Here is a 19,468-nt window from a genome sequence, read left to right on the forward strand (position 1 = left end):
AGTATGGAGAACTCTGTGCGATACTTCAGCTTCCAGTGTTGAGCAGCAGCTTCTGAATAAAAAGACATAACTAAAAACGAAATGGAAGACTCCAAGAATGGAATATGAATACAGCCGGGGGAGGGGCGCCTGACGTATGAAGAACAACGTTACCAAGCACCTCGGTCTTGACTTTAGGAAATTAGTTTAGTCCCCACAGAAATTCTGACAAATACACTATAGACAACAAGATTCAGTATTTTGTCCAACATGTGGGTTTCATTTTTGAAAATTTAAAGAATATTCCAAGATGTGGGCTCAAGCAGAATGAGAAAGCTAAATTGGTATATAAATCTAACAGTCTTCATATGTATTTATAACATAATATTTTTATTAGTGTAGCAAATACATAAATTTAATGCTAATCCTTCTGTAACAGTTTTGAAGACTGTTAGAAAATTTATGAAGTCACTGCTGAAGCAAAAATTCTAAACTTGATATGAATTTTGAACTTAGATTACTAGTACTTTGGTGAGGGAAGGGGTGTTTACAAAAATAAGAAGGTATTTTTAGAGGTGAAAACAATAATGCAGACACAACATTTGAGATTTAAAGATTTCCTTGCAAAGAACTCAATGGGCAAATCAGGAGGGTGAAGAAGTGCATGTGGTAACTTATGCTGGTGTTTGCAGTGGCTTAATTATAGTAGATAAACCAGAAACTGGCAAAATAGAAAGTTTAATGACATTTTTCACAAAATTGAATATTCTTATTTTTATATAAGGTGAGGTGAAGTGAAGTGAAGTGAAGTCGCTCAGTCGTGTCCAACTCTTTGCGACCCCATGGACTATAGCCTACCAGGCTCCTCTGTCCATGGGATTTTTCAGGCAATAGTCCTGGAGTGGATTGCCATTTCCTTCTCCAGGGGATCTTCCCAACCCAGGGATCGAACCCGGGTCTCCCGCATTGTAGACAGACACTTTACCATCTGAGCCACCAGGGAAGTCCTTTATATAAGGTAACTTCTTCTTTTTAGCAATGATAACATGATTCAAACAGGATGGCTTACTTGCTGCCATCTTACAAATAGCGGCCACAAGTGGTTTCTAACTTACACTTCCTTCTTCAGTGAAGTCGATTGGATCTCCATGCCAGAAGTTCTGAGAGATTTTGACCAACATATTCTATACCAAAATCAAACTTATTTGGGAAAGTAAAGGAAGAATCCCTCTTCAGTGGCCATGTAGCAAAGAAATAAATCCACTTTTCAGGGAGAAAGGAGCTTTCACAGAGAAAAGTGCTGGAAGAACCCCTTACCCCCTTAGTCTGCAGGATATTGCCCTCTTAATGTCCCCATGTTGTATGGGGTTGGCCAAAATGTCCGTTCTGGCTTGTCTATAAGATCCTGATCAAACTTTTTGGCCAGCCCAACTCACAAAAGAGTCTTTAGCCTCACCAGGTACTTGATAATTGCATTTATTCTAATATACTCCAATTGGGACAAAGTACTTGGGATAAGAATCAAGAAAGCATTTTTTCTTTTTAAAGAAAAACTATGTGTGCACTTTTATATGGGTGCCAAAGTGAGGGGTTAAGATAATTTAATCCTTGTTATTGTGGGCACAGCAGTTACGTTATTTAGGGTATTGTTGGAATGAAATTGAGAAAGATACTCTAGAGTATATTCCTATTTGGCTTATTTCAAATCTTCTTAAAAATAATTAAAAATAATCAAGCTCTCGTTTTATATTTTAGTCTTATTTCAGGTTCAGCTTGAATAATTAGCAGATGCTCTTTGTAGGAATGTTTTAATTACTTTACTAGTTCATAATAATAAAAAAAAAACACGCAAAGGACGCAAAAAATATATTTAAAAGGCACAGAAGGATATACAGTGAAAAATGTTTCTTCTAACCCGTATGCTCCAGATACCCATCTGTACTCCAAGAGAAGGAAATTCTGCACTGTTACTAATTTTCAGGGTGTCTTTGCAGAAATAACCTATGCTTAAATGAGCATGTACTGTTCAGCCTTTAAAAAAAAAAAAAAGCTGATAACATGGTTATCCAGTTGTACACCTGGCATTTTCTCAAACAGTGTGTCTTATAGATAGCTCCATAGGAATCTGTATGAAGCTGCCTCCTTCATTATGGTGGTTGCTGTGGTTTCTGTTGCATTGAATGAATGTATCATAATTGATTTTATGGTTCTCTCCTTGATGAACATTTGCTTCACTAATTCAGATAGTACAGCAGTGACTATCTATCTAGCTATATATATTATTTTTTGCCTGTATAATATATATCTGCAGGATAAATCCTTAGAAATCATGAAATTGTTGGATCAAACATGGTTGTAGTTTTTCATTTTGATGAGATTTGCCATTTCACTCTCAATAGAGGTCATGCTGAATATACCTCTATAAGGAATTCTGAGAATGGTACTTCTGCAATGAGAGTGATAAGTAATACATGGGCTACTATTTCTTTCCCTTGATTCTTTAATGTTGATGACTTGGCATCTGGTACCTACCGCACTTTTAAGTAAATTAGCTTATCATTTCAAGAACACGGATGTGCTGTTTTTAATTTAAATAATAACCTACTGCTGTTGATAGCTAACATATGTCAGGCATTGTTCTAAGAGTTTAAACATATCAACTCATTTAATTTTCACAGCAACCCTACAGAGCAGTTAAAATTATTATCCTGTTTATAGATAAGGAAACTAAAATACAGGTATCATACATGACTTGACAGAACTGGTAACTGAGATGGCTGGGATCTGGACCAAGGTATTTGAGAAGCCAGAGCCTACAACTAAATCACAAACATATAATACCTCTATTTCATTTGTTTAAAATCATGTTACATCCATTTCTTGAGTTGAGATCTATACTCTTATTGCAAATAACCTTTTTCATTCTTGTGTCTTTGTGTACTTTCAAACCTATCTTTTACAGATGAGGCAGATTAAAGTAGTAGTTTCTGTTTTATTTTGTTTTTGCACAGAGGATACTTAGAAAACTAGGAACCAAATTGAAATGATTTTCTATGACCATCCCCTGTATTATAAATAAATAATAGCAATTTTACATTTTTTATTTTAAAATTGATGACTTTCAGGTTATTTCAGAAATTCATCCAACAAGCTCCCAAGAAACATTTATAGTAATAAATGTTTTTTTAAAAAAATAGCTTCCTGTAGTTCTTTCAGCAAGCTCACATGACACTTTTCAACCGCTCACAACTGGCTCTATTCTCCTGTACCTTGACATGCAGGCCTAGGTGAAATATTGGGGGCATAAAAATTGCATTTGGTTGGTCTGCTTGGAAGGGGTCATGTAAAAGTCATCTTTGATTTGCTAATGGAATTTTTTTTTTGTTAGATGTAGTATATGGCAGCACTGATGTGCATCCTAAGGGAAAAAACCGTCCATTTTATAAAAGTTTATTTTCATATTTTATACACTGTAGTTGTGTTGTGTGTTTTTGATTTAGTAACAATTTATGTGTTTTTCTGTCGCAGAGCACTGCGGCCTGTGGTGTTGAGGCTCACAGCGATGCCATCCAGCCCAGCCACATCAGAGAGGCCATCCGACGCTATGGCCACAAGATTGGCCCCCTTTCCCCATTCACAGTACGTAATAACAGAGTTATAAAAAGTTATATTTATAATCTGAAAGAATTTTGATTTTCAAGTGGTCAAATGAAGCAGCAGTGGAATTGTTGAAAGCAATTTGTGGTAGCTGTAATTTTGTTGTATAAAAGTGGCATAATTCTCTTGGGAAATAAGAGTTAGTCATTTTTGTCTCTTTTTGGAAGAACAGTTTTTTTCTCTACAAAATATTATTTTCTTTCAATTACAAATTATGCTTTTTTTTTTCCTTGGGGCTTATATTTTCTATTTTTCAAAGCTTAGGTTTATAAACCTTTTTTTGTCAAATTATATGTATCCAAATATTGCTAGAAGCACTTTATATTTTAGAATTGGTTAGATTGGCAATACCACTTCTATCAGATGTTCTGCTCCTAAACATACTTTGAGTTGGAAGAAGAAGAAATGATTTCGCTACTGGCTTTGAAGTAGGCTGAAAGGCAGACAGTCTTCCACATCTTCAAATGGTTTTAAAGCTTATAATCAAGGTTTGTTTTTTTTTTTAATGGAGAATTAAAGACTTTATATTTCAACAGCCTAAAGAAAGAGTGTGTGTATGTGTGTTAATTAAATGCTCATCTTATGGCTCTTTTAAGAAAAATCTTTATTCATGTTAATATAACTTTCTCCAAGTCCTTCTCTGTTTATAAGGGATTGGTTTGATTTTCAGAAAGCTAGGTTTGATTTATGACTAAAGCACAGTAGAATTCACCATTTATTTCACTTTTTTGTGTTCACATCTGCTTTAACATACTAAAGCAGAATATGTATGTGTAACATTACACATACATACGTACATAGCATATATGTTTTTTCCTGAGTAGATTTTGCTATTATTTGTTGATAGAAGTCATAATTTCTTCTAAATTATCTCATCATCTTTTTTCTTGTGTTTCAGTTAAAGAGAATGCTTTCTTAGCATTCTTTGTTTTCATTGGTTATTGTTAATCTTATGCATTATCAATATGACTGCAAGAATGTATCAGAGCTTCTTTGTCTCTAGAAGCTTTCTATAATGGTGACAGTTATTTCCACTTCTGGTTAATGTATTAAATTTGTCATATATATGATTCATATTTATATTAATTATATGTTACTGATAAGCAGTGTATCCTTTTGCATGAGTGTTTCTAGGTTATTTACAATTGAAAGAATGAAGTCTGTATCTCTTGTTTTATTTTTTTCCTACATGACAAGTGAGACTATTTTAAGTGATTAGCCAAAAGGAAGATGAGATTTAGAGAAATATGAGTTGATTAGAAGAATTTAAAAACCAACTGAAATTGAAAGAACCAATTTATAACAAAGGATTAAAATTTTCAGATGCATAGATAAGAGCCAAATAATGACTAATAGTCTGAGGCAATGGAGTAGAGAGAGAAGAAAAAGGCAGAGTTGATAATAATCTAGAACTAATTAAAGGGTAGCAAAGAGCTACAGGGATTTTGAGAAATAACCTAAAATGGTTACTAAAAGTAATGGGTAAAATTACATAAAGGAAAATGTATCTACTATAAGGGGAAATCTCCTAATCATAAGGTCTGTGATGTTTCTTCAAACGAAAGTGGTGGTGGTGGGAAGCTCCTTAATTCTTCAGGTTTTTTGTTTTTAAAAACACTGGTCAGATCACTTGAGAACCATCTTGGCTGATGACGCTGTGTGTCTGTGTGTCTGTGTATACATATATATTCATTCCTCCGTATCTCAACCTGATGGTCATGTATTGTTGCTTTTATAATCCAAGATCGTAGTATATGGCAGGAAATATACTTGGAATATTCAGAATATATATATATATTCAGATATAGTTTAAGCTGATTTTTGTCTAATAAACATATAATCAATATGGTTTTTTAAACTAATAATTCAATTTAAAAGTGCTTAGTGTAAATAGATCTGGAAAATAGATCAAATAAGCCATGATCTTGAAGGCCCGCTTAACCACTGCCAGAGCAGATGAACAGCGTCAACACCAGATGGGAAAGAAGGCAGCACAGGCAGACACTGAGTCTTCTTCACGCCTCAGGCCTTGAATGGTCTACTCCATTACTGGGAACTGTAAGGATCTGCCCGGCTCACAGGGCTATATATCCACTCCATTGTCTATCATGAATAGTAGGATCAGGCAGTATTATGTATAACAATACATAAATCTGCCTTTTAAAGTTAAAAATTCTCTTTAAAGTAGAATAGATTTGCAGACTACATATGCTAACAGTGTGAACACCAGTCCTGGTTCCCTCATACTTTCAACTGTTAAGAGGAGACGCTCCTGATGCTGGGAGGATGCTGATGCTGAGTTCCCTGATGCCGAGTTCCCTGATGCCCACTCCCTGAGATGATATATGATGCTGCTTTAGGGACACTTTGCTTCCTGGGCTTTGGGCTGTGGCTCCTAAAAGGAGAGGAGGCATGTGGGCTGCATCTCTAGCAAGCTTAGACTGGACCTAAATTATGCAGAAAGGCTGAGCTAACTTACCTCCAGTATGAAATTTCCTTTGTCAACTAAAATCGCATTAACAGCTAGTTTATATTTATGAAACATAGAGATTCTGTCTTTGCAGCATGTCATTCTGCACACAAAGTGCTTGTCTAATGATGTATATAAATGAGATATCTCATTTAGACTACTCATAACTTGACTGATATATAGCTAATTCCTAAAACTATGAGACTAATTTGGAGAATTAAAATGACAGCCAGTGGGTTACTTGGAAACTAAATTCCAGCGTCAACCAGTAAAGCCAAAAGCATTCTGCTTTTGATGTGGCATCATTCTGTCCTCTACTGTGTGACTTGTGAAATGATTGTACAAATTTACACCATTACAGATTTCAGGAATACAGTTCATTATATGAAGAATTGAAAGTGAATTCTTCCCCTTGGGAATAGTTAGCTGAAATGGTAGAAGAAAGGAGTGATTAAAGCCATGTAAGGTGGAGGGGAGAAAGGAGTACAGCAGTGCTTTGCACTGAGTAGCTGCTGGGTTGGAGAGGGAGGGGACAGTGTGACCGAAACAGCAGTTTCCTGCCATTCATACGAGGGCTGTGGAGACACTTATAAACTTCCAATCCCCACTCAGCCAATTACAGCTATATTGCCTTTGGCATGTTGGTTTTCCTCGGTGACTTCTTTCTTTTCAGTGTTTTCATTTATTCTCAATCCTTTGCAGAAGATCAGAAGAGAGTATCGTACCTAGAAGCTAAAAGATTAACTGAGATTAAGTTGAGGTTAATTTAAGTTAGTTTTTTTTTTTTTTTTTTTTTTTGCAACTTTTCCCATGGCTGTATGCCTGATCTTCTCTGGCGGTGACTTAGCTTCTGTATCTATCTTAAATACTAAAGAACATTTAAAAGGACTAGTTTACCTTTTTTAAATTATTGATTTTTCCTAAATAATTGTGAAAATCACTTCAAAGCCTGCGATTTGTAGTCATTACAGTACTTAGCAAACTGGGGTATCCTGAGACATTTTGATGCTTGTCATCTTATCCTTATACTCATTGTAGTTGGCATTGCATTATGTGAAGTTATATTGCATGGTGATTGACCCTAGAACCAAATGGCCAAGATTAAGATCCCAGCTCTGTACCTACTAGCAAAGTAGCCTTAAGGAAGTTCCTTAACCTCTCTGTGGCTCAGTTATCTCATCTGTAAAGTGGGCTTACTAATAGAACATACTTCATGATAGAATCTAAGGGGCACTGTGAACTTGACAAGTGACGAGCTCTTAATGTATTTCGTTAATAATAGTGGAAGTAGCAGTAATAGCTGGAGTATATTTTCTAAAAAAAAAATCAGGTAAAAATACAAATGGAATAAAGTAGAAACCATTTCCCCCACCACGAAATACACAGATACACACACACAGAAGCCTCACTTTGTAATCCTAGAAGAAACTAAAATTTGAATTATAATGTGACTTCTTTACAGACTTATAGTTTATACCATCAAGATGTAAATGCTACTTAAAGATTAATGTCCCTGGGAATAAATGAATGTTCATTTTCACTTTTTGAGTTAATCGTGCTTGAAGAACATTAATGGATTTTTTTTTTAACCACCACTGTCATATTAAAAGACGAAGTCTCAGCAACTGAGTGTCCATAGTTTCCACTTGATTTTTGCTTGCTAGTTAGCTTTTGCTTACTAGCTCCTGTGAAACAGAAATCTGGAACAAATGGCACAGCCTCAGATTTATAAAGCTTCATCAAATTCAGTTTATATGAATTTATATATTTGTGTAAGTTATTGTAAAAAGGTTATCAGAGGCTGTTGTATATATCACAGTTGGTATAATTTTTAAGCATAAATTATTACTAGTCTCATTTTTCTCACTTTTTAAAATTTCCTCAGTTTGCCAATTATGAAAATAATGCTAGTATGTTAGAAAATTAAAATATAAAAAAGTAAAGGATAAAATAAAACTTATATTAAGAAACTTTTAGGGCCTTAAAAAAAATAGTATAGCAAAAGCTTTAAAGGAGTTTTTCTGTCAGACAGTTAATTGGTACTTAATTGTTTTAACTGAATTTAATTGTGTAACTGAAGAGTATTTCCTTGCAGCCTAAGGATTCAAATGCTTTTGGTAATGGTTTTTTTTTTTTTTTTAATCTTAGAATATTCTTTTTCAGGTCAAAGGACAAAGCATTTTAAAATTTTGTGAATGAAGTATATTTTACAATTAGAGCATTTTATTTTTTTCTCTTGAAGAAAATACCTGCAAAGAATAACTCAGTGGACTGTGTTATCTGTCACTAAAAAGATGGTCAGACATGTGTTTTCTCTAGATCCTGGCTGCGTACAAGCAGTGGGTGGTGCCCTTGGTTGCCGCCTCTGAATCGCAGTCCCAGTGCTCAGTGAGAAGTGCTGGAAATGGCTGACAGAAAACCGGGTCTGTAATTTTGAAAGCCAGAGAAAGCAAAGTATGTACACCAAGGGGATGACATAATCCCATGTGTAATGCCTATATATATTAGTTTCTCCTGAATGATATTCACAGTGGAAAACTGTCTCACCCCTCACCCTCCTTAACTTACACATTACCAGGTGACTCTCCATTGAAGCAAAATAGTAAAACTAAAATTTCTCATTTAAGCATGGTCATTTATATGAATGGTACCTAAGTGTGTCCCTAGAAGTGAGCGGCTTCGAAACCCACTCGGCTGTCTTAAATTGTGAGACATCTGGCTGAGCATTTTAAAACTGGCTAAGACTTGAGAAGGGCTCCCCAGGTGGCTCAGTGGTAAAGAACCTGCCACCCAGTGCAGGAGATGAGGGTTCAGTCCCTGGATTGTGAGATGCTCTGGAGAAGTAATTGGCAAACCCATTCCAGTGTTCTTGCCTGAGAAATCCCATGGACAGAGGAGCTTGGCGGGCTATAGTCCATGGAGTCGCAAGAGTCAGAGACGACTTAGTGACTAAACAGCAACAAAGACTTGAGAAAGTCATTTAATTCCGTCTCAGAGAAGCTTTGCCTTGTACCCAGTGGCACCTTGTAAGTGAATGACTCGGCTGGCTCTGGCATCCAGCCTCTCGACTCTAAGCTGACTACTGTTCCCTTGTGGCCATTTACTTTGATGTGTTACGTCTATTAGGGATGCTGGAGATGCTCTCATATCATTGGTTCTTCAGAAATATTCACAATAGACAAATAAGAGTCAAAAATAAGAAATTTCCTTTAAGAATTCCTCATGTTAAACTTTTAAAAACAGAAGTGGCATAGCAGATTGCTTTGACTATTTTGATCTAGAATTTCACATTCGTGAATAATTCTTATGTCTTGAGCACATAAAATTTGTCTGCATCTTATGTGTTCAACCTGGAAAATAAAATGTTATAAAATATTAATTTTTAAATGTAAATACCAAGTAGAAATTGTGGATGAATTCATAAATATTTTTTTAAGAATATTTTTTAACTGGAAGTAAAACTTTCTCAGTATATTTGTGTAAGTACTAAATCTATCATTAGGTTGGAGCCAAGTACGTTTTCATAGGTATGGGCCATTGGTTCTCAGAAAAAAAATTGATGTGTGGCATATTTATTATCATCTGGGGCTTCCCAGGTGGCACTAGTGGTAAATAAGAATCTGCCTGCCAATGCAGGAGACGCGGGTTCAATCCCTGGGTCAGGAGGATCCCCTGGAGGAGGAAATGGCACCCCACTCCAGTCTTCTTGCCTGGAAAATTCCTGGACAGAGGAGCCTGGTGGGCTACAGTCCATGGGGTCGCAAAGAGTCGACATGACTGAGCATCTGAGCGCGCACACACACACATCTTTATCATATAAGAATAACCTAAAATTGAGCATTGTTTAGAAAAGGGGTAAATTTTTAAATTTAGTTTTTAATTTTAAAATAAAGTGGGGCAGAAATGTTAATTACAAGATTTATGATGTCAAATTATGTGAAATAATGGTTTCTTTAGGTCATAAGCAGTTGAATATTAGAAATCTAATGATTCAACTAACACAGTATTCACTTGAGGGTTACTTAGGGAGAGAACGTTTGAAATGGAGTAGTAAAAATACTAGAAAACTTCTTGAGAGGTAGTCATTAGAATCAGAAAAGTATTATTTGATTAATAACATACAATATTTGTTAGGAACTTTTCATTTACTTTGTGTTATTCTTACAACACAGCAAGATGAGTGTTGTTTTCCCCACTTTATAGGTAAGAAAATTGATATTTAGAGAAAAATCAGGTAACCAGCTTAAGATTACATCATAACAAGAGCTAAATAGAAATACTCTGTGGCTCACAGGGATCACAGGCTTCAATGAATCCCCACTAATCTTCCTCATTAACTCTCTTTTTGCATATTGGCCTCTATTCTTAACTATTTAAGTGGTCTTATTGTGAAAATGTGAAATAGCATTTCCTAAGCTACATTGCATAGAAGACAAGTGTTCCAAGAGGAATTAAAAGATGCTCCATAAGAGAAGGGTTTCTTTATCAAATATTCCAGAAATCTGATTGTTATACGTAGAAGATCCACTCTGAAAATCTCATTCAATAGGAATAGAGAAGATGTTTCAAAATCAAAGTTATGTTGTAACATTATATTCATCACAGTATCTACTTTATTTCCACATTTTATTTTATTTACATTAAGCATTAAGAAATTTCAGTTCACAAATATAACAGTTTTTTAATAATGATCAACACAAACCTGTAATCGTCTTGCCTCAAAAGAGAAATACTAAGAAATTTTTTGCTCAAAAATTGTTTCACTAACGATATCTAATAAGTTGTGACATTTTTAAACTGATTGTGTTTAAAGGGAATCAATATATGGATTTCTTATTCAAGCATAACTCTTCATGGTTTTCTGGAAATATTTTTAAGGTGTCTTAAAACTGTATAAGCTATTTAAAGTGAAAGTGCAAGTCACTCAGTTGTGTCTGACTCTTTGCAACCCCATATAGGCTATACAATCCATGGAATTCTCTAGGCCAGAATACTGGAGTGAGTCACCTTTCTCTTCTCCAGGGGTTCAAAGTTTCAGGGTTGGATTTGTTTGGCTTTGTCTCTTGAAGCCAGATTTGGTGAATTCATTACCAATACTTTTTCTGCTGTTGTCACAGCGTCTTATTCTATATTGCTAAGTAGAATTGGCATAATCATGTTATATGTTTACTTAATGTTTCTTAGTCATCAGACAGAATTCAGGGAGAAGGGACAAGAGATCTTATGTCATCTGAGCATTCTGCACTAATAACTGAACACTGGGACAGCCCATGAATTTGTCTACAAAGAGTTACCCAGTTCCATTTTGAAAAATTCTGGTGTTATTAACAGCTGGTTTGTCTCTTCAGTAAACAGGGACATTTTGCTTTTTATCTGCCTTAATATCAGCAGTAAGAACCTCACACTTAGTTCAGCATGGGCTGTATACACAGTATGCCAAAGGTGGCATACTGACTCTTGCAGTTTTCCTTATTTACTTGGACTGCTTTGAATATCAAAACAAACAAAAACCTGAAAGGCCAGAATTCCAAGACATAGGTTCCTAAACAACAAAACATTTACAAGAAGTTCAAATATAAAACACAAGATGACAGAACCTTTATTTTGAGTAGCACAAAAAATTGTAAATGGGCATTCACATCAAACATCTAAGAGGCCCCTAGAAATCCTGCAGAGAATCCTAGAATTTTCAGGAAAATAATTTGAAAAAGAGACAATCAGAGTTCTCTAGTGGGGGTCATGGATTTGAAGTAGTTTAAGAAGTTAACTTATCTCTATTCATTGTAAAAGGCAGGCTGTATGGTGGAGAATAGAGGAAGAATTTGAACATGAGTGCAAGGAAGAAGCAGTAATTGACAACTAAGAAGCTTTTTGAGCAGAATATTCTAAAAGGACCACATCTTGAGATTTGAATGTGTTATTGTAGTTCCTAGGTTTTTGCAATCTTCGGAGAGAATGGAGAAAGAATAGAAAAATATTTTGAGTGACTCCCGACAGGAAATTATTTTTTCTTTTAAAAATTCGCAGGATTCTTTCAACTCATAAATTCATGAAAGCAGCAAAAATATTAGTTGGGAGGAACTAAACTAAGCTGAGATATTTCTGAGCTTAAAAAGTATGGCCTAAAAATGGCAAGAAATTTTCCTTTTAAGTCTATAAATAAGATTGTAAACATTGAGTTAGACATAAACTCAATATATTAAATTGCCAAGGTTCACCTAGCAAAAATATCATTTAAATTTTTCAGTTAATATTTTATATCTAAAGTAGATGAATATTAGAGAAGAACACATTAGTTTTATTGGGATAGATTCTTTATTAACCATTGCCAGAAACATCTAACAGTCATAGCGTGTTTGGTTTAAGTAAAACATTCGTGTACTGTTTTATTGATAGTGTGACAAAAATTCCCTCCAGACAACCATGATGAGAGCCTGTTGAAGTGGAGATGATTTACTTTTTGATGATTTCTTAAATAGGGTTACATACTTTAGTCACCCAAATACAATCATTGAACTGTCACTTAATTTACTGATGTCGTTGCAGAGTTAATTCCTACAACATAATAAGTGGATTGTTTTTAGTGGAAAATTTACACCTTCCAAAAATGAAACTGATACCTGGGTCTTATTGTGCCCAACATATATTTAAGACTGTATGCAAGGTAGGAAAAAAAATGCAGGAAAAAAATAATTATGCCTTGTTTTCCTGACTGGTGTTTTAATTATGATTTGATTTAAACCAAATCCCCCAGGCTGTGTATGCACAGATCAAATATTCCACTCCCACACACCGCCTCTGCATGACCCCAAGCTGTGAGAAGAGAAAATTCATAGCCCATATGTCAGTCAGATGTTAATTCTTGCCCTGGCACCTGGAGAGGCTCTCCCACCTGACTGGAGTGCGTTTGCAGTTCTGGGCATATACCCAAGATATGGAGTAGGCTCTCCAGATCTGGAAGTATTTTGGCTGATGAGTTGGCAGAGGTCACAAGGGCAGAGCCCAGGGTCAGGTTCTGAATTTGCCCAGGTGCATTCAAGGTGACAGTTGGGCAACTGTGCCCCTGCTGGAAAGACCAGGGAAGGAGTATCTGAGTTGCCTCTCTGGCTTCAGAAGTTCACAGCCCGACCTGCAGACTCCTGTCAATTCCAATTCAAACACTCATGCAGATTTTATAGTTTCCAGGAGAGAAGTTAAGGACTATTTTTCTGGCCCTGGTTTAATTCTGCATTCCTGATCTAACCTGAAACACCCATTCTCATATGCTGGACTAATTAGGTTAAGAGCGTAATAAGTAAATAAGTTGTAGTTGACAAGCATTCCTCCTTGAAGCAAGCTTTTGGTATTTAACGAAAAGACAGGGGGTGTGGAGAAGAGGAGAGAAAAGAAGAGAGAGGAGAGGAGGAAGAAGCAGGCCCGAGCTCCACACCGTGCTTTTCTCTGAAGCCACTGTCTAAAGATGGTATTAGGAATTGATCCTCACGTGAGTGAATGAACCTCACTTCCGGTTTTGGTGACAGCAGCATCTTGCACCCATACAACCGGTTCGCAAGTGGTTAAAGGCAGAATGAATAAGGAGGCAAGACTGCACTGCTACAGGTCAGTCTGTCATCTGCCAGTGCTGGAAAAGCAGCTCGAAGTATATGCCTTCCTGATAGCATGAGCTACCCTTCACATGCAAAGGATAGCACTTGCTTTCTTGGTTTGGTTTAGATAGTAACCGTTCATCTGTTAGAATCCTTATTGGTACGACTGAACCATGATTTAGAAGTGGAAGTGCTGCTGGTTAACATCCCCACATGGCCTGAAATCCTTATAGCTCTGGGATCTCCATTTAATAGTTCAGTAAAAGTTGCTAAACGTGTATTAAAAATCTGTTGAAAGGGGGCTATACTGTATGGAGATGAGTAGCTGGATGTTCCATGTAGTGAAGGAGATACTCAGCTGCGCGTGTAAGCCGTGCCCTGTGGTTGGTGTTGCGGGGGCAGGGTTGGGGGGAGGAGCACACTGAAGAGGCCACTGTCTGCCTGAGGAAGTCAGGGAAGCTTCATTGAGCCACTAACATTTGAACTGAGTTTATGAGACGGAGGTAAAGGAAATGAGTGAGAACTGTGAAAAGACGGCTCAGGCAGAAAGAACAGCAGGAATAAAATGAGGAAAAATACAATGTGGGAAGGCAGAATGGCTGTTTGGACCAGGGCAAGGAACTGAGTCTGGAGCGCACTGAGAGCAGGTGAAGCGCTGAAGGTCGGCTGACGACAGTTTGAGGGGGATTTTGAATCCCAGGCCAGTTTATATGGACTTTATCACTCAGGCCAGTGGTTGTCTAATCATGCTCTACAGAAGCCCCAGATTAGTTTACAGGTCTTCTGCAGAATAATAAAGCGTTTTCCCTAAATAGTACAGATCAGCTTTTATCTGTCATATACATTGAGTTTTCAGGAAGATTTTATTTGGAAAATTTGTTTGTAAACAACAGGTATGGTCAGCAGAGAGCGATTTTAGAGTTTTTCAGCAAGGTATTCATATGAACAAACATGAATTCTGGGGGGAAAAAAAAGTAACCCAGCTAATGGGATGGAGGAGGGATTGGAGTTAGGAGATGTAATTGGCAAAGAGACTGACCAGGTGGCCACCACAGTATTACAGGCCAGAAGACAGAACAGCCTCTGTCGAGACAGTGACACTGAGAGCAGAGAAGACGGGGCTCTATTCAAGAGATATTTGCCATAAAGCACAAGTAGAACAAGATCCGGAATGAAAGAAGAATAACAGATGACAAGTTTGTGATTTAGGTCAGTGCATAAAGCAGATAATTAGAAATAGTCTCAAGAATAAACTCTCTACCCAGATGCTTACAGAGAATTTGCATGAGCTTAAAGATTCAACAAGAAAACTAATTAAGGGGTTTTCCTTAGGGGAAGGGAGGGAGAGCTCAATGCATGGCTCACCTGAACCTTTTAAAAAAAAAAAAAAAACACGGGCATTCTAACTTTCTGTTTGAACTTCTGGGAGTGTTTAGATATATAACCAGAAAGTCCCACGTATTATTATGCTGTTTGGGTGGACAAATTGACTTTCTAAGCCATTAATGAATTTGGCCATGCATTCCTGAAAGATGACTGTAATCTGGCCAGATTTTGGAAATGTTTTCATCATTAAAGCCATGCCCCCAGTAGCTTTGTGCTGGTACAAGTAACCAGAGCATCTTTTTTCTAAATGTTGGTGAACCTGTTGTCTCCATCACCTCCTCCAAAATAAAGTCTCAGGGAAGTAATGGGAGCAACGCTGACTTAGACAGCAGATTTTGGAGGATGATGGAATGATGTACTGTTAGCCTTTTTACCTTTACCGAAATCCAGTGTTAGCGATGGTAGCGATGCTTCTAAGTGGAGACGTGCCATGCTCAGTTCATCCTCACCCTACACTCCCTGCTCACCGACACAACCATCTGTAAGAAGCTCAGTCTCAGACTTCTCTGCCCTTCCCCGCTACGAGTCCCTCCTTCAGCTTTATGAAAGAAAACATTTCTTTCTGTGAAAGGTTTTTGTACACCCGCATCTGGAAGTGTTTATTTCAGTGGCATGTAAGCTATCTGTGGATTTAGTTAGCACCAGACCCCCTTTTGTATACTCCTGCCTTAAAAATTTTATAAATGATCTTATTGAATTGGTGCCAGTATGCACATGGTTTGGCTGATTGCTGCATATATCCTTTACCTGCCAGTCACCTTTGATTTACGTTCCTTCTGCTAAGCTTTTACTTTCCAAAAATGGTGCCACTGAACTGTCCTCTAAATCATCTTATTGGTTAAATTACTCCAAGATGAGCTGATATGTTTTGGGTTGCCTACAGACAGATGAATTTATATCTTCTTGCCCTTATCCACTTCTAGTAAAGCCAGCCACTTAGGAGGGTTGGACGTGTTATGTCATCGATCTCTTTATTCCAGATGAATACCATCTGAAACACTGTGCCAAGACCAAAGTGACAAAGAGGTGTTCTTCAGCATCCCCTTCTGCCCAGAGACCTTCTTGTACACGTAACCCTGTATCTTGAACTGAACCTGATGTGGGGACTTTTCATGGCTCAGAAAAGGGGAAATAAAGTCTCTCAAACAATAAGTAAACTTCATCAGAAAGATCGAGACTTTGTAGGCTCTACAAAGCTTTACTAACTTGTGAGTTTTATGGTGTTTCCTGGAGAAAAGCAGGTGGCTTGGCAGTTATTTTAGATATTGGCTATTTGTGGTAATGGTTTTGAGGGGTTTCATATTTCTAAAGAGAGATCCTAAAAAGCTAGTTCCTAAAAGAGTTTGACAAAGTGATGCATCATTTTAAACTAATTTTCTAGGAGTTCACTGGTCACTGAATATGCCATTTAACTTGATCTTGCAGGTTACCAACTCTCTCCATGGGGGTAATCTTAATACTTTAAAGGGTAATGTTAATCACTTACTGTTTAATAACTGGGAAGGTTAGTATGCTGACAGAGTAAAGCAATACTGATAGAATTTTAAAATAGCTTTTCAGTTCAGTTCAGTCACTCAGTCGTGTCCGACTCTTTGCGACCTCATGAATTGCAGCATGCCAGGCCTCCCTGTCCATCACCATCTCCCGGAGTTCACTCAGACTCACGTCCATCGAGTCCGTGATGCCATCCAGCCATCTCATCCTCTGTCGTCCCCTTCTACTCCTGCCCCCAGTCCCTCCCAGCATCAGAGTCTTTTCCAATGAGTCAACTCTTCGCATGAGGTGGCCAAAGTACTGGAGCTTCAGCTTTAGCATCATTCCTTCCAAAGAAATCCCAGGGTTGATCTCCAGATATGCAAATATCTAACTTTAAAAAGCTTTGCAAAGAATGACTTTTTTCTGTTCTATATGATGTTAGGGGAGTATTTTTAAATTTCACGATTATACTTGAAATGGCATGGAAGCATTTCAAATGCTTGGATTACATGGATCTCAGCGTCATAGCTCACAAACTGTTGGAAGCAAAGGATCGAGCTTCTAGGCACCTTTACTTGTGGTCCCAGCAAGCCTGGAGGTGTTTATTCCGAAACGCTCAAGAGGCTTCATTTATCCTCCTGAGAGTTTATGGGGCACTCCCTGTGTCCTGCCGAGGCGAAAGACATCTCAGGAGCTCACCAGTCAGTCACGCTGGCACAGCCTGGTCAGTCCTTCTCCTGGTGTGCTTTCAGAGATGTGGGGGACTGCATGGGAAGTCAGCACCAGGTATGTGAGCCCAGGATTTGCATTAAACTGTCACTTTTATTCAAAATGTATATGTGTGTTTATGTAGTCTTTTTGACAGGTAGAATTTATGTGTATGTGCCTGTATACACGTAAGTAGCCTCACTTAAAACATTGTCTTCTAAGGGTTTTAAATGTATAATACCATTTCATCATTCCAACAGCCTAAAAGATAGTAGAATTAGGACTATCCTAAATAAACATTAAAAGATTATCTTAAATGAACCAAATTTCACTGACACTATTTCATGTTAAGTCACCATTTGACATTCTGCTGTCTTTGATAGTTGGAGTCAGATGACTGGCCTGAACCCCAGTTTAATCAGTTATGAAAATAACTGGGTTTTTTTAGCAAATATTTAGTAGTAACACTTGAAAGTTCCTAGCACTATGCCTAAAATAGAGAACATGCTCCCCAAAGCAAACACGGGTTTTTTTTGTTTAAATCATTGTCATCCTCGTAGAACACAGAAGTAGAAATGGCATGGCTAGTATGCCCTTCTGAAAGGTGCAGAGGAGATCCAGTCTGACATGTGACTATGGGGCAGAGACCCAGACACACTGATTGTCTTTCTTTGTAGCCTTCAGAGAATTCCCTGCTGTTTTCATGTCTATATTCACGTGTACAAAGTGGGTAATAATGTGTTCTTTATAGTTTCAGAGTATCTTGAGCTCCATGACCGCTGGACTCCTTTCCTGCCCCACATTTCTGCCCCCGTGTGGGCAAACAGGCCCATGTTGAGGACCATTTTACTTCCGGTGGTGGTGGCATTACTGACCACATATGGGAAGTGAGGCTTAGATGCAAAAAGGGTATGGTAAAAAGATGAAAAGCTACAGAAATTGTGGGTTGCAAAAAGTGACTGCCAAAAGCTTTTCCAGGAATGAGAGCTTAGAGAAGTTGGAAGCTCTAGATTGAAAGAATGCAAGATATAGTACATCACAAACTGGCTTTGATTGCAAGTTTCCAGCTTGAGGATCAAGAAATGACCTTTACCTAGAAAGGTTCCTATTCCTGCTTTCACTGATTCCTAAATCCTAAACTTCAGATAGCAGTCACTGACCTCTCTTAAAATATGTCTTGTACCCGTGTGAAAATTTAATTTCAAGTATCTGGGTGAAAGGATTCATAATTCAACAAAATCATTTGGTGATGATACTTTTAAGTTGTAGTCCTGGTCTGTTCTCTCAGTCCATCTTAGTGGGACCTGCCTCCCTTTAGTTTTTCAAGATAAATGAGAATTTATACTGTTTTTCTAAAACCTCCTAAGAATTTAACTGTGAAATCACTGTTCCCAGGTTATTTCAGCATCCAACCCTTACACTCTTTTCTTCCAACCTAAACTGAGAATTTTTCTCTATTTCTCCTTTGTGGAAAGAAAAATACTATAATATTATATGAACAAACTCTCTGAGGCCCTTTCTAATTTTGGTAGCAGTGTTTCTCACAATTGCTTGGAAGAATTTTGTCACTGTCTCCAGTTTAATATCGAAGCAGCTTCTGTGTACGCCCATACTTCTTTTAGGGGTCAAGGTCTAGAGAAGGAAACCTTTTCCCACTTGGATAGATCTAGGCCCAGGGAGCTCCTGGTGATTCAGGGTATGGTAGGAAGTGTCAAATCCCTCCTCTTCCTTATTTCTTTGACTCCCTCTGAACTATTTTCTCCTTCAGAGACAAATTTTGAACCTTGACCCACTTTGCCCAAGATATTTTGTATATCCTGGTCTACCTACCCCCAGATAGACCAAGGGACTGTGTTTTAATCATTTTGTATCTCCCTCAGTGAATTACAACGGCCTTTGCTTATTTGGAGCTCATCATAAAAGATGGATGAGTGAATGGACAGATGAGTGAAATGATGGTCTGAAGAGAGAACAGCCTTCCAATGGACAAAGTCCAATCTTAATCTCCCTGGTCAGGTTTAGGCCCCTGAACTTGGTATATCCTAAACTGGATCAGTTCAGTTCAGTCACTCAGTCGTGTCCGACTCTTTGCGACCCCATGAACTGCAACACACCAGGCCTCCCTGTCCATCACCAACTCCCGGAGTCCACCCAAACCCACATCCATCAAGTCGGTGATGCCATCCAACCGTCTCATTCTCTGTCG

The 19,468-nt window shown here is 37.6% G+C and overlaps 1 protein-coding gene across 3 annotated transcripts in view; it reads left to right on the forward strand.

The window, feature by feature from the left end:
• The window catches only part of SUPT3H (SPT3 homolog, SAGA and STAGA complex component), a 399,531-nt gene that overhangs the window by 318,049 nt on the left and 62,014 nt on the right, over positions 1-19,468 (forward strand). For all 3 annotated transcript variants that reach the window (XM_040249540.1, XM_040249542.1, XM_040249539.1), the window contains exon 11: positions 3,508-3,618. In XM_040249540.1, coding sequence (XP_040105474.1) covers positions 3,508-3,618 — 111 coding nt within the window. The remainder of the gene's footprint in view (positions 1-3,507; positions 3,619-19,468) is intronic.

Source organism: Oryx dammah, unplaced genomic scaffold, assembly GCF_014754425.2.
Source record: "Oryx dammah isolate SB20612 unplaced genomic scaffold, SCBI_Odam_1.1 HiC_scaffold_11, whole genome shotgun sequence".
Classification (NCBI taxonomy): Eukaryota; Metazoa; Chordata; class Mammalia; order Artiodactyla; family Bovidae; genus Oryx; species Oryx dammah.